The 17,083-nt window shown below is 31.5% G+C and overlaps 1 protein-coding gene across 2 annotated transcripts; it reads left to right on the plus strand.

The window, feature by feature from the left end:
- Positions 1 to 10,872: 10,872 nt before the first annotated feature.
- Positions 10,873 to 17,083, plus strand: LOC105053775 (GDSL esterase/lipase EXL3). Of its 2 annotated transcripts, none has more exons than XM_019853696.3 (5): positions 10,873 to 11,259; positions 12,695 to 12,822; positions 12,920 to 13,153; positions 15,137 to 15,392; positions 16,731 to 17,083. In XM_019853696.3, exons 1-5 carry the CDS (start codon positions 10,998 to 11,000, stop codon positions 16,922 to 16,924), a joined length of 1,074 nt encoding a protein of 357 aa, XP_019709255.1. In that variant the 5' UTR covers positions 10,873 to 10,997; the 3' UTR covers positions 16,925 to 17,083. The 2 variants fall into 2 exon arrangements, with proteins under 2 accessions (XP_019709255.1, XP_010933356.1); XM_010935054.4 differs by having other exon boundaries at positions 10,876 to 11,259; positions 12,695 to 12,825.

Consider the following 17,083-nt stretch of genomic DNA (forward strand, 5'->3'; position numbering starts at 1 on the left):
ATAGCTGCGGCATATGATGCCCAGCTCGATCTGCCACGACTCGCACCATCCCCTAATGGACCTAGTATAGCCGGGTGGTATCTCGATACGGAGATGCTGTCCCGAGTGCTGGCATCTCCAACACTCTAGAGCAAGATTTTTCGATGGACCTCGCCCTCGCCTCACTTCCGATGGAGACTGACCTGAAACAATAATAAATAAATCATTAATATAAAAATTATCTCAATAAAAAAATTAAATTTTATTATATAAAAATAATAATAATACCACTTAGATTCATCTCACTGGGATCTGTCAGTGCAGGATCCTCTGATGATGGAACTAATGCGACAGTAGAAATCGGTGAAGGCGCCTCAGCCTCTGAGGTAGACAATGAATGTGAACATCGTCGTCTGTCTCCTAGTACCATACCTGTAATTTTTGACATATAAATGAATATAATATTAAATAATAATAACAAAAATTATAAGTAGTTGAGCATGCAATAAATATAAAATAAATTTATGCAACAAATATAAAATAAACTATAAGCAATTGAGCATGCAAAATAATATTAACGTAAAATAATAACACGAAACCTAATCCTGAGGACATGATTTTTTATTTTTTTCTAAATAAATTTATAACCTAAATTTTATTTTATAATTTTTTATTTTTTTAAAATATTTTTTATCTAAAAATATTTTTTTTCTAAATAATTTTTTCCTTAAACAAGCTTCGGACTCAGTCTCCTGTGGCCTCTACTCCCATGATGCCGGCACCGTCACACGCCCCGTGCCGCCCAAACTCGACCCCTGCGACCCCCACTCCCACAGCATCGATGCCGGTGTTGTCACACACCCCGCGTCGTCACATGGCCCCTGCTCCCACGGTGCTGACACTGTCACAGACCCTGTGCCGTCTGGATCAGATCTCGATCTGGATCCCAATCCGAATCGAGATCTCAACTCGGATCCCGACCTCGATCCAATTTGGATCGTAATTCAGATTTTATTTTTATTAATCAAATAATAAAATATTTTATTAATATTTTTTATTTTTTTATTTTTTTATTTTTTTTATATTTTATTTTTTTATTTTCTTATTTTCTTTCTTTTTTCCTCTTCTCTCTCTTTCCTTCCTCCCTCCCCACCGTCACCCACCCCTCTCCAACCGACCCCATCCCCGTTTCGCCACCATCCGCCCCCTCCTTGGCACCGTCTCCCCCAGCCAACCCCCTTCCCGGCTCAGTGGCGTCGACGGCCGCCCACAGCCACATCCCCGCCCCCATCTCGCTCCTGACCGCTGGCCGCCCCCTCCCCAGCCCTGTCTCCGGCCCCCGACCCCCTCCTCGGCCCTGTGGCACCGCTGGTTGGGTCTCCGCCCCCCGACCCCCTCCTTGGCCTCGTGGCACCGCCAACAGCCCCCCTCCCCTCCCCTCCCCCATCTCGCCCCCGACCGCCCCCCGACCACCTCTCCGTCGGCCGACACCCTCTCCGACCTCATGGCACCACCCACCCTCCGCCCCCCGATGACCCGATCAACACAAAAAAAAAAGAGGTTTAAAGAACCTTACCTTCGACGGACGGCAACGGCAATGGTAGTGCCAACGACGGACGACGGCGGTGACGGGCTCACCGGCGGGAAGAGGGGGGAGAACATAGAGAGGGAGAGGGGAGAGGGAGAGAGGAGAGGGGAGATGGGAGAGTTCAGAGAAAGCACAGAGAGGGAGAGGGGAGAGGGAAAGAAGAGAGGAGAGAGGAGAGAGAGGAGAGGGGAGAGGGGAGGGGGGGAAGTGGGTTTGGCGTAATGGGATGTTGAGTTGATGGAAACTATTAGCGATGAAAATTTTCATCGCTAATAAAATTATTAGCAACGAAAATTTTTTTCGTCACCAATAATTTTCGTCAAAAAAAATTCACAAAAAAAAAATTTCTTCGAAAAAAATTATTTACGATGAAAATATGATTTTCATCGCTAATAATTCCTGCCAAAAAATAAAATTTTCTCTAAAAATTTTTTTCTCTAAAAATTATTAGTGATAAAATTTTCATTGTTAATAACTTTATTAGCAACAAAAAAATTATATTCATCGTCAATATTTTCTGTCAAAAAAATACCCATAATAAAAATTAAAAAAATTATTAACGATAAAAAATATTTACATCGTTAATAAATTTATTAGTAACAAAAATTTTATTTTCATCGTTAATAATTTAAAAAAAATTAAAATATTTTTTCTCTAAAAAAAATTCACCAAAAAATTTATTGACGATGAAAGATTTGATCGTTAATAATCTTATTACCAACGTAAATTTAAATTTTATCATAAATAATTTTTGTAAAAAAAATTTTTTTACTAAAAGTACCTTCTCAGGTATATTCACGAATTCTAGCAGCCTTGGGATATGTTCATGCCAATCAAGATTTATAAAAATTACAGATCTGTGCAGAAAAATGAGATGAATATGAGACAACTATGATATGGATCAATTTGATTCTCCTTGATCACAAAAATAAGGCAAGTTCTTCGATATTCTGCTCCAATCAAATATAATTTATAATTTAAAATTTTAACTAATTAGATTTACTTTTTTGGTGACAACACTGCCATGAGTTGATCAAAAGATTTGAATGGATATCCGAACTTAAATTTAATCTGCGAGCAGCTAAGATCGTTGAGATTCGATGCAAAAGGAGGATCTTTAGGTGATCTGTTGGCCTTAGTTTCTATATAGAGTCTTATCTTTTTGATAGAGGATCGACATCAATTGGTGGTTCCAAGGATTAAACTGCTGTGGTGCATCATCTGTCGCAGATTAAGGACAGCGTTCAAGAAGTTATATTTTTCTCTTAAAGATGTTATAGGATTTTGTTGTCACAAGGGATTATTGGCCAAATTTTTTTAGGATGATTTACAAGTAAATAACATAATTTAGTCCATCGAACAGTTGATACAGTTTTATTTTTTATATAGTAGGAAGTTGATATTTTTTTTGAATTAAATTTTTTGCATTTAATTTTCTAAGGCAGTTTGCTCTTGGATCTTAAAGACGGTTGATTCGGTTGTAAGTGAAGAATTTTGTTGCATCATCTAACAAAGTCCAGATACTGAGAGAATGATTTTTTTTCAGTATCGAAAGTCATTTTTTTTAAGTTCTGAATTTTTAATTATTAGCGACGAAATTATTTCATCATAAATAATGAAGTATTTACAATGAAAATTATTTTTTATTATAAATAGTCAAATATTTATGATGTAAAATTAACTTTCATTACAAATACTTAGTTATTTATGACGTAAAATTTTTATCATAAATAATCTATAATTTTTATATTTTTAAAAGATTATTGATGATACAAATATTTTCATCATAAATAATTAATTATTTATGATGAAAAAAATTATGTCGCTAATAATCTATAACTTTTAAATTTTTAAATTTTTTTTATTTTTTTTAAATATTAGCAACAAAAATTTTTATCGTAAATAATTGAGTATTTACGATGAAAAATAGTTTTCATCGTAAATACCTAGTTATTTATAATGTAATATTTTTATCGTAAATAATCTATAATTTTTAAATTTTTTAAATTTTTATTTCTTTTTAAATATTAGTGATGAAAATTTTTCATCGTAAATAACCAGTATTTACAATGAAAAAATATTTTCATCATAAATACTAAATTATTTATGATAAAATATTTTTATCATAAATAATCTGTAATTTTTATATTTTTTAAATTTTTTTTAAATATTGATGATGACAATATTTTTATCATAAATAATTAAATATTTATGATAAAAAAATTATTTTTTTATCATAAATGATCTATAATTTTTTAATTTTTAAAATTTTTTATTTTTTTTAAATATTAGCGATGAAAAATTTTTGTTGTAAATAATTGAGTATTTGAGATCAAAAAATATTATCATCATAAATATCTTATTATTTTTGATATAATATTTTTATCATAAATAATTTATAATTTTTAAATTTTTAAAATTTTTTATTTTTTTAAAATATTAACGATAAATTTTTTTCATCGTAAATAACAAGTATTTGCGATGAAAAAATCTTTTCATCGTAAATACTAAATTATTTATGATGTAATATTTAGATCGTAAATAATCTATAATTTTTAAATTTTTAAATTTTTTTATTTTTTAAATATTAGTGAAGAAAATTTTTTATCACAAATAATCTATAATTTTTTAATTTTTAAAATTTTAAATTTTTTTTAAAATATTAGCGACAAAATTTTTTTTTTGTAAATAATAAGTATTTACAATAAAAAAAAATTTCATCAGAAATAATGAATTATTTACGACATAAAATCTTTATCATAAATAATTTATAATTTTTAAAATTTTTAATTTTTATTTGAAATATTAGTGACGATACGTTTTCATCATAAATAATTTAGTTTTCACGATGGAAATAGCATTACGTCGTGAATACTAAATTATTTATGATGTAAAATTTTTATCGTAAATAATCGATAATTTTTAAATTTTTAAATTTTTTATTATTTTTTAAATATTATTTTTTTAAAAAAATTATCTTAAATAATTAAATAATTTTATCGTTAATAATCTTATTAGCAATGTAAATTTAAATTTCATCGCAAATAATTTTTGTAAAAAAATATTTTTTTATTACAAGTACCTTCTCAACTATATTCATGAATTCTAGCAGCCTTGGGATATATTTATGTCAATCAAAATTTATAAAGATTGCATATCTGTGCAGAAGAATGAGATAAATATGAGACACTCATGATATGGATCAATTTGATTCTGCTTAATCATAAAAATAAGATAATTTTTTTGATATTCTACTCCAATCAAATATAATTTATAATTTAAAATTTTAATTAATTAGATTTACTTTTTTGGTGACAATACTACTATGAGTTGATCGAAAGATTTGAATGAATATCCGAACTCAAATTTAATCTGCGAGCAACTAAGATCTTTAAGATCTGACGCAAAAGGAGGATCTTTAGGTGATCTATTGGTCTTAGTTTCTATATAGAGTCTGATCTTTTTTATAGAAGATCGACATCAATTGGTGGTTCCAGAGATCGGACTGCTGTGATACATCGTCTACCACAGATTAAGGACAGCATTTAAGAAATTATGCTTTTATTTTAAAGATGTTATAGGATTTTATTGTCACAAAGAGTTATTGACCAAATTTTTTTGGGATAGTTTAGAAGTAAATGACATAATTTAGTTCATCGAACAGTTGATAAAGTTTTATTCCTTATACAGTTGAAAGTTGATATTTTTTTTGAATCAAATTCCTTACATTTAATTTTCTGAGATGGTTTGCTCTTGGATCTTAAAGATGATTGATTCAGTTATGGGTGAAGAATTTTGTTGGATCATTCAATAAAGTCTGGATACTGAGAGAATGATTCTTTTTCAGTATCGAGAGCCATTTTTTTAAATTTTTGATTTTTTTAATTATTAGCGATAAAATTATTTCATCATAAATAATGAAGTATTTACTATAAAAATTATTTTCCACCATACATAGTTAATTATTTATGATGAAAAATAAATTTTCATTGTAAACACTAGGTTATTTATGATGTAATATTTTAATCATAAATAATATATAATTTTTATATTTTTTTAAATTTTTTTTAAAATATTCATGATGAAAATATTTTCGTCTCAACTAATTGAATATTTATGATGAAAAAATAATTTTTTATCATAAATAATCTGTAATTTTTAAATTTTTAAATTTTTTTAAATATTAATGATAAAAAAATTTTATCATAAATAATTAAATATTTATGATAGAAATAGATTTTCATCATAAATAGCTCATTATTTTTGACGTAATATTTTTATCATAAATAATCTATAATTTTTAAATTTTTTAAAATTTTTATTTTTTTAAATATTAGCGATGAAAATTTTTCATCGTAAATAATTGGTATTTATGATGAAAATCTCTTTTCATCGTAAATACTAAATTATTTATGACGTAATATTTTCATCATAAATAATCTATAATTTTTAAATTTTTAAATTTTTTTTCAAATATTAGTGACAAAAATTTTTCATCGTAACTAATAGAGTATTTGTTATAGAAATATATTTTCATCGTAAATACTCAATTATTTCTGATGTAATATTTTTATCATAAATAATCTATAATTTTTAAATTTTTAAAATTTTTTATTTTTTTAAAATATTAGCGATAAAAATTTTTCATCAGAAATAATTGAGTATTTGTAAAGAAAAGTATTTTTTATCGTAAATATTCAATTATTTATGATGAAAAATTTTTATCACAAATAATCTGTAATTTTTTGATGTTTAATTTTTTTTAAATATTAACGATAAAATATTTTTGTTGGGAATAATATTATTTTTGATGAAAAAATATTTTTTATCATAAATACTTAAATTATTTATGATAAAAATATTTTTATTATAAATATTTAAAAATTTAAAATTAAAATAAATATTTTATTATTTATGATGAAAATAATCATCGTAAATAATCACTATTTACGATGAATTTTTTTTCATTGCTAATATAAAAGTATTTACGATGAAAAATTGATTTCATCGTAAATAGTTTATTATTTATGATGAATTTTACTTTGCATTGTAAATACTAATTATTTACGGCGAAAATATTTTCGTTGCAAATAATTTCATTGCAAAAATTTACATACATACATACATACATACATACATACATATATATATATATAGATATATACTTTTATATATACATATATATACATTTAGAGATATATATATATATATATATATATATATATATAATATATATATATATATATGTATGTATGTATGTATGTATGTATGTATGTATATGTGTGTGTGTACACATACATGCATACATGCATACATACATATATATATACATATATATATATATACGTATATATAGATATATATATATATATATATATATATGTATATATATATATATATATATATATATATATATATATATATATATATATATATATATATATGTATGTATGTATGTATGTATGTATGTATGTATATGTGCGCGCGCATGTTTCAAGTTTATTTTTTTTAAATATTATGAAACTTATTATATTTTGACCATGTTATTTTTTTTGAAAATCTGAAACTTATGTTTTCAACATAATGCTATTATAGCGTGACTTGTTGAGATCCTGGATGTTGAAATTTATATTTTTTATTTCTTATCCATTAATGTTATTATAATATTAGTTGTTAGATGTAGAATGATATTGTAGAGTTCTTATAAGTAGTATATGTTTCGAATTCATATAACTTCCTTTTGAATTATTATCCAAATTGCAGTCTAGTATGTGTAAAAGTTTAAAAATTCAGTCCAATTCAATTCGAATTTTTTAGACTGGATTGGATTGGACTAGTAAAGTATTTAGTTGGATTTTAGAGTTAAGTTTTCTAGTTCAAAATATTTCAGATTGAAGTTCAATTTAGATATAATTTAATCCAATTCTATCCATTTACTGTCTTATATTTAACATCCTTTGACGATATTTTGGAATTTAATACAAAGATAAAGTTATCCTCCCATACGGCAAAAAAGTAAGGAGGAGATAAAGAGAAGTCTATTCCATGTTATATACTATCCGACTGAAATAGTGGAATAAAGTATACAACATGACCTGCCTATGCCTTACATGGTGTAAGCCCTCATTCCATCTCATTTTTTTGCGTTTGGAGAGGAATGGAGCAACCGAACAACTCACAGTCTATTCAAGAGCATTTATTGGATCACGGCAATCTCATCAGTTACACTAATTTCAAATAGAGTTAGGATATATTTTTTTATAATATACGCTCCACATTTTAAGTTAATGTTCATAAAAATTTTATTTCCTTAACAGAACTCTCTCTCTCCCTCTCTCTCTCTCTCTCTCTCTCCCCCCTCGTGTCTCCTCCATCCAACCGTGCCTGATCTCCCTTCCCACCTTAGATTCTTGGATCGTTAAAATATTTCCCCATCCCATGTTTGTAAGTTCTGGCACCGTTCATGAGGACTGCATATAAGTGCACAATGATAGTCATTGAGAACCATATGATGATGCGTATAGCCCCAGTTCCATCTCCGAAAAAGAATCCATGTTAAGTCTAACCATAGGGAACGTTTGGTTAGGGTAATCTAGCATAAAAAAGTAATTTTTGTATCAGATTATCAAATTTGGTATGAAAAAAAAAAGAAAGAGATAGTAAAAAAAGTTGGTGGAGCTCATACTTATTTTTCGGAGAGAGAAGGTAAAACAAATACTATAGGAGGTTGGTATTTGATCAGTTTTTGAGTGACAGTAATTCATACTTAATAAAAATACCCCTAATAAAACTACATATGTACTTATTGAATTTATTTTAATGTCTTTCCAAATTCATTCAATAAAAAATTTTTGCAAAAAAATTAAAATGGAGATAGTATTATGCAAAGGGCTATGTGATTATAATCATTACATAAAAACTAATTGGAGATGGCAATATTATCTTAGTATTAAATAAGTATTTTATGTTCAAAGGTATATTTATAAATTTGATCATATTCTTATGTAGATTTACTTCCAACCAAATATAGTAATCTTTTTTTCAATATCATTTTTTAGAGTAATTTTTTCATCAACCAAACATAATAAAAATTATTCCTCTGCAATCATTTTTCCAGATAAATGATTCTCAAGAGTTTTCAAATTATCTTATAATCTGATATATCCCAACCAAACGGACCCACAGAGATATTACGCCCTATACTAAATGTACCATATGACCATGCACACAGCTAATCATATCTGCCCATTTTTATGAATCTTATTTATTAAATATTTATTTCAGTGCACCACTACAAAAATGGGTAGCATGCATGGCCACATGGTGTATGCAGTATAGGATATAATTTCTTCCAATAATGTAAAAAGCAAAACGACAATCTGGAATGGATGTCCATTGTCAACCCATCTTTATCTGTAGAAGATGGACCTTGTAGCACACATCAGCACTTATAATGAATGAATTAAGGAAAAATTTGATCTTTTTAGATCAATCAAATTTCATGGTATAATCCATCATATATCAACTTATAGTTAGCATTTCTGTTCAGAATCTTAGTCATGCATCATGAAAGGTTTTCCTTTATTAATGATCAAGTTAATGTTTGAACATTTTCTTTTGGTAGCTGACCCCATAGTTTCAAATATGACAGGGACGTGGGACATAGACACTAATTAGCCCAAACAGTATTAATTTCTGAGCCTCAATTTTCTTCATTGCACCGAAAGCCATGTCCAACAGGTGATGTACACCTTCACTCCTAAATTTCTAGCATCTGAAGAAGATTCAACATCAAGAACTCGACCGAGAAGAGAAGGGTAGCGATACATGCATGATACAAGCACTTGTCAATAGATAGTTTAGAAGTTTCTTATGTAATTACCGTAAGATATTAATATTAATATTCTATTTTGATTTATTTTCTTGTGCAATTACTGTAAGATATTAATATTAATATTCTATTTTGATTTATTTTTATATTAGGATCTACTTGATATTGTTTGTATATTCATATCCAGGTGCAGCATTTGTCATCCAACCATCAAAGCAAGGAAGACTTCAGAATTTTAGACATGATTATGGGTGGCCTAATATTGAAAGAAAAGCAAATAAATAGTAGTCTTCCATTCGTTACTAGAAGAACCACATGATCAACTTTGTCATGTCAAATAAGAACGGGTGAAATGCATGTAATGGGAGTCCATCATGTAAGTTTAGGAGAGAACTGTTAAAGTGTAAACGATGGCTCTATAGCGAACACGAAAGATAACAAATTGTATTAATTAGTTAGAACTATGCTTCATCAGATAATTTTTAGTGTTATTGTCACAGACATGCTGCATCAATCGACAGTAAGTAATTAGATAACGTAATGAAAGCTGGATATATAGGGGTCAATTTGTCTAACATTTCACTCAACAGGGAACTAAATATCAAATAACAGTCATTACAACTGGAAAATATCAATTATGCTTTTTTCCTTCATAAAAAGGAAGCAGATGGACACTATCATTTATGTTTGCTCATCGTCTTCAATCTCTTTATTAAAGTAGCAAGGAGGAAGTTAAAGACTTCCCTCAATTTATTAGGATCTTGTCTTCTTCAATGATCCACCACTGACTGGTGATGCTTGGACTGTGAACTGGACTCTCTAGCCAGCTCAAGGAATATAAATCATACACCAGCAACAATTTTAAGGGCATTCCTAAAACCTAAACTCCACAACTCCTAAATTAAGTTCGAGGTCGATCTACAGAGATTAGCAACTCTGCTAATTATATGAAGCAAGGAAACCAGCCAATCCTCATAGACCTACAGGTTACTTACCAAGAGAGTTACCAGTTGTCACTACTTTTTGCATGGACCAGCCCTTGAAGAAGATTCTAGTTCACGCGTTTTCCTCGTGCATGGGACCCAGAACAGGCAGCGGTACACGATCCCCAGTGTCGCACTTACTACCCCTTGAGAGAGGCAAACTCACAGGCCCCCGAACCATGGAGAAGAGGGAATTAAGAAAAAAGTGTTTGAAGGTGCATGCATGTGATGTGGTGCAAGTGCCATGATCCGATCGGATGGAGGTGCATGTGATTGGTGGTCCATTTCATTGTTGAGAGTTCGGTGTTCCTCTGATGGCATCAGCCAACCACCCTCATTGATGCATGTCATTAATAAATGGTCTCTCCCCTCCCCACTAGATCTAAAGAGTTATCCAAACAAACCCTAGTTTATGACCTGTGGCCCGGTTGGCCAAGGTTAACTATTGGGAGTAGAAGGGCCTTCAAGCATAGGCCGCAGAAGTCTGCGGACTTTGTTCAACATAAAATTTCCTTTTGTCTCCTCCCACTCCTATAAATGGAGGCCGCGTGCATGGTGTTATCCTGAGGCACTTAAACTAGGAAAGAGTTCACATCATAAGAGGAGAGGGGAAAGAATGGAGAGCAGAAGCCTTGTGTTAGGGGCTTCTTGCATGGCTTTCTGTCTCTTGGTTGCTCAAGCTTTAGCATATACCAAGAACGGGACGGCTCCCATGGTTCCAGCAGTCATAGTGTTCGGAGACTCGATCGTGGATACAGGCAATAATAACGTTCTGGAAACCATCGTCAAGTGCAACTTCCCTCCCTACGGACAGGATTTCATCAATCACCAGCCCACCGGAAGGTTCTCCAATGGAAAAGTCCCCTCAGACTTCATAGGTATTCATGAAGAGATCAAATGCAGTAACCTCACTTTCAGCTTCTAAATTGCTTCACTAGTGCATTATCTTTCTTAATTAATCTTGTCTCTCTCAATTAATCCTTATAGAGATTTGTACAACTTGATCAAATATAGATTTAGCTGAATCTGTACTTCAGTAAATTCTTCTAACTCAAAAGAGCTCAAGAAGTCTAAGAGATCGAATCTAGATGAGGACGTGGTAATTGCACCTAAGTTTTATGAGCCTCTCCCTCTCTCACTTAGCTCGCTCACTTAAACACTACAAATTTTTCTGAGGAGACTCTATAAAGAGATATTGACAGCAATATATGGAAGATTTGAAAATTGCACATACATTGCTCATAGCCATCCAATGACAGCTATATGTGGTAGATCAAATAGCTATGGCATGTGCCACGGTTCACTTGCAACCATATTTAATAAGTCTGTCAAAGCCAAACTTAGCAACGGGGTGGTTGGTAGATAGCAACTGTAGTAAGAACAACAACCAAACTGTTTACGATCTCGAGAGGACGTATACTGATTAGCTTGTCCTAGTCTAAGACATTATTAAAGACACTTATAATTCATCCGGTTGACCCATCTTGCGTTGAGCAACATAATAAGAAAATGTATATTATCAAGAGGTGGTGCACTGGTCCATTTACTCACCCGCGTCCAATTATAATGCAAAAGCCTTGAGCCTATGTCTACGAGTTCCCGAGCCTCATGTCCTAATCTTGTTGTACACACACTTTCTTTCTAATAAAAGTAAAACATCTCCTTTTATCCAGTTCTTTATATGTAACTAAAGGAAACTTAAAATGAAAAAAATTAAGTGCATGAAGCAGAACTAAATATATGGATCAATATGATTAAATTAAAGAAAGTGTTAGCTTGAATGCTCAGTTTTTTTTCGTTTTTTTTTTTTTGTTTTAATGAAAGAATGCTCTGATAAAATGACTTGAATTCAAATACCCGTCATCTTGATTTTAACCTGATTCCCGCCGCCACCCCATCCTAGCTGTCAAAAATATAATTAAATTTAAAATATAAATCAGATGGGATTATATATATATATATATATATATTTGTATGTATGTATGTATGCGCAGCAAGCCATTAAAAATTTTGACCGAGCACAAATGTATACTTCCCTTCCATAATATTCATTCAATTCTAGTACTACTATGATTTATAACACCGTAGAAAATTTGTTAGTACCCACATCTAGAATATCTAATATCCCGTGGCCCATTTCAAGAAAGACCACGCTCATAGTACTCACCTGATCACCACATGGATAAATCCAATGGAGATGGATATTGATCAATCGCAAGTTTTTATTTTTTCAATTTGTGTTTTATCATAGCATTTTATCTATCTAATTAAGCATTGACACTTATCTACCAACCAACCATCTGGGTTTCCTAGCTTCTGCGATGGGTGTGAAGGAATTGGTGCCTCCATATATTGGCTACGACCTTCAATCCGAAGACATCCTGACTGGTGTGACCTTTGCTTCTGGTGCAACTGGATACGACCCTCTCACCTCAACCATTGTGGTATTGTTGTATCAAATTATAATTCTCTTCTGCATTAATCTCATGTTTTTGAAAGGGAGAATAATAAGGCATGCATACTGCTCATTTTTTTCAGAACGTTATATCGATGACAGATCAGCTCCAGTTGTTTGAGGAGTATAAAGAGAGAATGAAGGCCATAGCTGGGGAAGAAAGGACTGCAACCATTCTGTCCAACAGTCTATACGTTGTATGTTGTGGAACCGATGATATCGCCAATACCTATTTTACCACCCCACTTAGGAAGCCACATTATGACATTCCTTCCTATGTGAACTTGCTGATAACTGGGGCTTCTACTTTCCTCGAGGTGAATTCAATTCAAAGATATGATTTTAACCCTATATAGAAGTTCTCTTCCATCAAAAAAAACAAAAAAAGATATGATTTTAACTTGAGCCTTCATAGGAGAGTGTTTACAATGTTCTTCTTAATTTCCTGTCTTATGGCAGTAAAAGGAGCTTTCTACAACGTAATTATTTTGCTCTTTATAATTTATAGTTTCCGAAAATGAGAGGGGTATGGATTTTTTTCGGTACCGTCGATACACAGCATGATACAATACATCGTATATATCATTCACCGTACGATGAATATCTACGTACAGTCGCATGTGGCATACATCACACAGCCCATGCCCATTGACGACCATCTATCATACGATGAAGGATACTATATGGTGTATGGTAGAGAATTCGTATTCATGTGACTATTTAGCTCTTCTAAATTAGTAAACCGTTCCAACCATGAACCAACAATTCACTTAAGGATTGTAATAAAGTCTAGGGAGTGTGTTTTTTTCATCAAATTAATCAATTTCACTTGCCGCAAGATAAAAGATTTACATTTTTCCCTTCTATTTTTTGATCCATCTTCATATGTGTTGATTCATGATTGCATTGGTCAACTGCTCAACTTTAGGACTGATTTAATCAATAATTTCTCAGCAATTGAATGCACCATCATCTTCATTCATTACAGAACCATTAGACAAAAGGGTAAGCCACCTACCAGACCAAACGTTATTGCAACTGACATGTGTTATCTCACCTGTCATAATAATGATGGCTTGAAGACAGACTAGATTGGCCTACATGTATCCTTGTAACGTATACCAACAATAGTGAACCATATCATTTATTGAAGAAAAAAAATCCAAGTGAATCTTCTTGACCACTTTGTTCCACGTCCGGACCTCGAACACCACGGAAACCTCACATTGGACTATTGGAGTACTCGCCGATTAAGGCATCAAACTTGGGTCGCAATATGGTAACGTGAAGCCAATATCTCATCTCAAACAATGTTGGCAAAATTCTAATATATTTAAAGAGTGCTTAGTTGGATAGGGTGGAGGATTAAAATAAAAATAAGAATGAATGATTTTTTTTTTCTCTATAGTAGATAGTAGTGGAATATTCAATTCTAACTATTTGATTGGGAACAGTCCCATTCTAATTTCGATTTCGAGGTAAAATAGAAATGATCCAATTAATATAGAATTCAATCTTTATTTTTTTTATGAATTTAAAATTTTATTTCAATTTCATTTCGATTCCGACTATGAATCAATTTTTTCAAAAAATTTGATTATTTTAATTTTTATTTTAATTTTAATTTTAATTTTGATCATAAATCAAGAATCTTCGTAATAATAAAGAGATGTCCAATAATGCTCCGTATCAAAAATAGCGAAAGATGGTACAAAATGTTGATGCACTCATTGTCACTTTAATTAACAAATGACTTTTATTAGAAGTTAGTGGATAAATTCGAGACAAGCCCCGATATCCTGCAGGAGTTAAAATATATTTTGACATGACATGAGTGGCTCCAACGGCATGTGGAGGGTGCCTTCACTTTAAACCCAGTAGAGGTTGCACCTGGGAAAAAAATAATAATAATAACAACAAAAAAGGTACATTAAACCTCAGATTTGTTTCACCCTGATGATAGGGTTTGGCATTGTTTACATGGATTTGGCAGCCAAACTGTACCCTCAAAGATTAGGGTTAGCCTCCCTTTAGAGGTTAGGGGCAACATAATCAATTTTATTAACTCATAATTTGCTTTCTACTACAAAGTATATATTTTTTTTAATTGTTTTTAAGCATGAAACATTTCCTTCTCCCTTCAATAACACGAACACATCAAGGCAAAACTAATGGCATATGATATTTATTGGTATGATATAGAACCATTTTGCAAATCATTAAAAAGAAAATATGCTCCAACTATTTTTTCACATTATATATGTTCTTATCTTTGAATATCTTGCTCTTTACTTTTGCAGAAATTAGTCGGGATGGGAGCCCAGAAGATTGGATTTGTGAGTCTTCCCCCCATAGGATGCATACCATCGCAAAGAACACTTGGTGGAGGAATCCTGAGAGATTGTGAACCAACACGTAACCAAGCAGCACAGTTGTTCAATTCCAAGATAAAAAAGCGGATCGATAAAATTGCCGGACAACACAAGGGCATAAAGATTATCTACATTGATATCTACTCCATCTTACTTGATCTTATGCTACGACCCTCAAAATATGGTAATTCCATCTTTACTTCAGTGCTTTTCTCCTGGTTTAGTCCTCTCCAAACAAAACAAATCTGGAGACTTAGATTAAATCTCTCTCTTTCTTTACATGATGTTTTCATTTGAAATTAGAAGAAGTAATATCTTATATAATGGACACCGTGTGACTGTGCATGTCACCAATCACAACCGCTTGCTTTTGCAGCGATATATCAACATAAATACTTAATAAATGAGGTTAGTACAAGCGAGCGGCTGTGATTGACAACATGTATGTCCATATAATACACGACATATAGGATATAATTTCTCCTATAACCCGTCAATCCAAGTCTAGACCAAATTTTTTAAGCTTGGAGGCCGAGCTTGGTCCATGAGAGGCCTCGTTGAGTGACATCAATTTAGCCTTCAAAACAAAGACTCCCATGTTTTGTTGCAAGGAAAATGGCGTGGAGAACTCAATTTTTCCTGAAAAATCTAGTTTCTATATACTTTTTTTCATTAGAAAAATTAATAAATTCGGAAAGCTTATTACATAAGACGACTCTCTCTACCTTTCCCACGTCTTGGTTTTCCTTGCAATCAATATAAACACGACAATTCTGTTAGCAAACGAAGAAAGACAAGCTAATTTTGAATTTAAAAAAGATAATGATTACATTATTATAGAAAACAAAACAAAAACAGAGCAACATACGGTAAGCATACTTATACATAGTTCAGTGGTTAAACTTAGGTACAACCCATAGAGTAGGCGAAATACAATTTTCCCCCCAAACCTTGGGGTGTAGTCCCAAGCCCATGCCTTCTATTAGGCCACCCCATAGACACTCCATGTCCCTCACGATTTATTACCTTCTTCTCAACTTAATTGTGATATGTGAATGATACTTAAAGAGTATAACTCCTTTCAGTTTCAGGGGTTCTGCCAAAAAAAAAAAAAAAAACTCCTTTCAGGGTGGAAAAGGGTGAAATAATAGAAAGACTGACTGCATTTAAGCACCTAAATTTCTCTCATTATGTGAGAAAAAACCATTATAATTAGTATCACCAGCATTAGGTAAGCACTGACGTTATAATCAACTTGCATTAGTTGCAAAATACAAGTATCATTAGTTCTAGCATTATCATCATCATCCTATTACCAAGCGCTTGCCCCAGCCAGATGGTATCAACCCTTGTCAACGGTCCAATTCTGGTTAAAGTTAGCCACTCCTATTCTCTCACCCAAAAAAAACCTATATATATATATATATATCAAAGGGGGAAAAAATCACTATTATCCTCAGTCTCCAAGGCTGTTAAAATGGGATATATGCATTCAACTAATTTTTTACTTTTCTGATCGCAGGATTTGAGGTATCAACGAAGGGATGTTGTGGCACTGGAGAATTAGAGGCTTCAGTTCTGTGTAACAAGGTGTCAGCTTCCACCTGTTCAGATATCACCAAGTACGTTTTCTGGGATAGTTACCACCCAACTGAGAGAGCCTACAAGATCATAGTTGACAAAATTTACCAAGATTACATAAAATTTCTGTTGTAAAGATATATTTTTCTTGTCTTCATGGTCTCTTTGATACTACACACTATCGACAATCTTTATTAAGTACCAACAATATATAGAGTATGTTCTTTGGATAATTAATTTCGATGGTGTATGTTGGAGTGTTAACTCCAGTTATCTATACATTGATTTGATTTA

Source organism: Elaeis guineensis, chromosome 11, assembly GCF_000442705.2.
Source record: "Elaeis guineensis isolate ETL-2024a chromosome 11, EG11, whole genome shotgun sequence".
Classification (NCBI taxonomy): domain Eukaryota; kingdom Viridiplantae; phylum Streptophyta; class Magnoliopsida; order Arecales; family Arecaceae; genus Elaeis; species Elaeis guineensis.